The 1818-nt window shown below is 46.0% G+C and overlaps 1 protein-coding gene across 2 annotated transcripts; it reads left to right on the forward strand.

Annotated features, from left to right (window-relative positions):
• Positions 1–348: 348 nt before the first annotated feature.
• On the forward strand, positions 349–1500 carry Npy2r (neuropeptide Y receptor Y2). Of its 2 annotated transcripts, XM_052180294.1 has the most exons (2): positions 355–442; positions 782–1500. In XM_052180294.1, the coding sequence occupies exons 1-2, from the start codon at positions 355–357 to the stop codon at positions 1498–1500; spliced, it is 807 nt and encodes a 268-aa protein (XP_052036254.1). The 2 variants fall into 2 exon arrangements, with proteins under 2 accessions (XP_052036255.1, XP_052036254.1); XM_052180295.1 differs by having other exon boundaries at positions 349–1500.
• Positions 1501–1818: the final 318 nt, after the last annotated feature.

Genomic DNA, 1818 nt, shown 5'->3' on the forward strand with positions numbered 1-1818 from the left:
TTATTGCATTCATTTTGCATTATAATGGAATTTATTTGATATCATTCATTGTGGAACTGGTTCTCTCTGATAGAAAAATGTGTTCTTGTCATGATCATACAGATATTTTGAATTCCTGAGTTCATCCATCCCTAGTTGTTAATAGACTTATGCAAAAGATTTGCTTTATCAAGCTTTTACGAGATCTTCGGTGTGATGAATCAGAACACAGCTATCTGGGAAAGCTCAGTCTAAACTAAATCAATCCCTTTAGAATAGTTGTCTGTTTCACTAACGTTTTGTTTTAAATGTCATTTTTTTATTATAAATTCTTGTGCTATTTTCAGGCCAAGTCAAAGTGAAGTGTTGCTGAAGATGGGCCCAGTAGGTGCAGACGCCGAGGAGAATCAAACTGTAGAAATGAAGGTGGAGCCCTATGGGCTGGGGCACACCACTCCTAGAGGTGAGTTGCCCCCTGATCCGGAGCCAGAGCTCATAGACAGCACCAAACTGGTCGAGGTGCAGGTGGTCCTCATAGTGGCCTATTGCTCCATCATCTTGCTGGGGGTAGTTGGCAACTCCCTAGTAATCCATGTGGTGATCAAATTCAAGAGCATGCGCACAGTAACCAACTTTTTTATTGCCAACCTGGCTGTGGCAGATCTTTTGGTGAACACTCTGTGCCTGCCATTTACGCTTACCTATACCTTGATGGGGGAGTGGAAAATGGGTCCGGTCTTGTGCCATTTGGTACCCTATGCCCAGGGACTGGCAGTGCAAGTATCCACAATAACTTTGACAGTCATTGCTCTGGACCGCCATCGTTGCATTGTCTACCACTTGGAGAGCAAGATCTCTAAGCGAATCAGCTTCCTGATTATTGGCCTGGCCTGGGGCTTCAGCGCTCTGCTGGCAAGTCCCCTGGCCATCTTCCGCGAGTACTCCCTGATTGAGATCATTCCTGACTTTGAGATTGTGGCCTGTACTGAGAAGTGGCCTGGGGAAGAAAAGAGTGTTTATGGCACAGTCTACAGCCTTTCCACACTGCTGATCCTCTATGTTTTGCCACTGGGTATCATATCTTTCTCCTACACCCGTATCTGGAGTAAACTGAAGAACCATGTCAGTCCTGGAGCTGCAAGTGACCATTACCATCAGCGAAGGCACAAAACAACCAAAATGCTGGTGTGCGTGGTAGTGGTGTTTGCAGTCAGCTGGCTGCCCCTCCATGCCTTCCAACTCGCTGTGGACATCGACAGCCATGTCCTGGATCTGAAGGAGTACAAACTCATCTTCACCGTGTTCCACATTATTGCCATGTGCTCCACCTTTGCCAACCCCCTTCTCTATGGTTGGATGAACAGCAACTACAGAAAAGCTTTCCTCTCAGCATTCCGCTGTGAGCAGAGATTGGATGCCATTCACTCGGAAGTGTCCATGACCTTCAAGGCTAAAAAGAACCTGGAAGTCAAGAAGAACAATGGCCCCACTGACTCTTTTTCAGAGGCTACCAATGTGTAAGGATGCAGGTGTGTAAGCACATGGGTGAATTTTGACCAGAGATGCCCACCTGGTGATGGAAGGTTTTCTGTCCAGTGCTTGCAGACCTCCCATTGTATTGACTCAAAAGCAACAGAATGGAAGCCCAGCGGTATTATTCCTGGAACACTGGCTGGCAGAATGAGGTTAAAATAACCAGATTGCTGTGGCACAACGTTCTGATTACAGATGCTTGGATGGTAGGTTGAATTATGAATAGAGGAGGGAAGGAAACCCAAAAAAGAAATTGGTATTGGTGTGATTCGAAGGGAGAAGTGTTAACTCTGAGAGCACAGTAAG

Source organism: Apodemus sylvaticus, chromosome 4 (genome assembly GCF_947179515.1).
Source record: "Apodemus sylvaticus chromosome 4, mApoSyl1.1, whole genome shotgun sequence".
NCBI lineage: Eukaryota > Metazoa > Chordata > Mammalia > Rodentia > Muridae > Apodemus > Apodemus sylvaticus.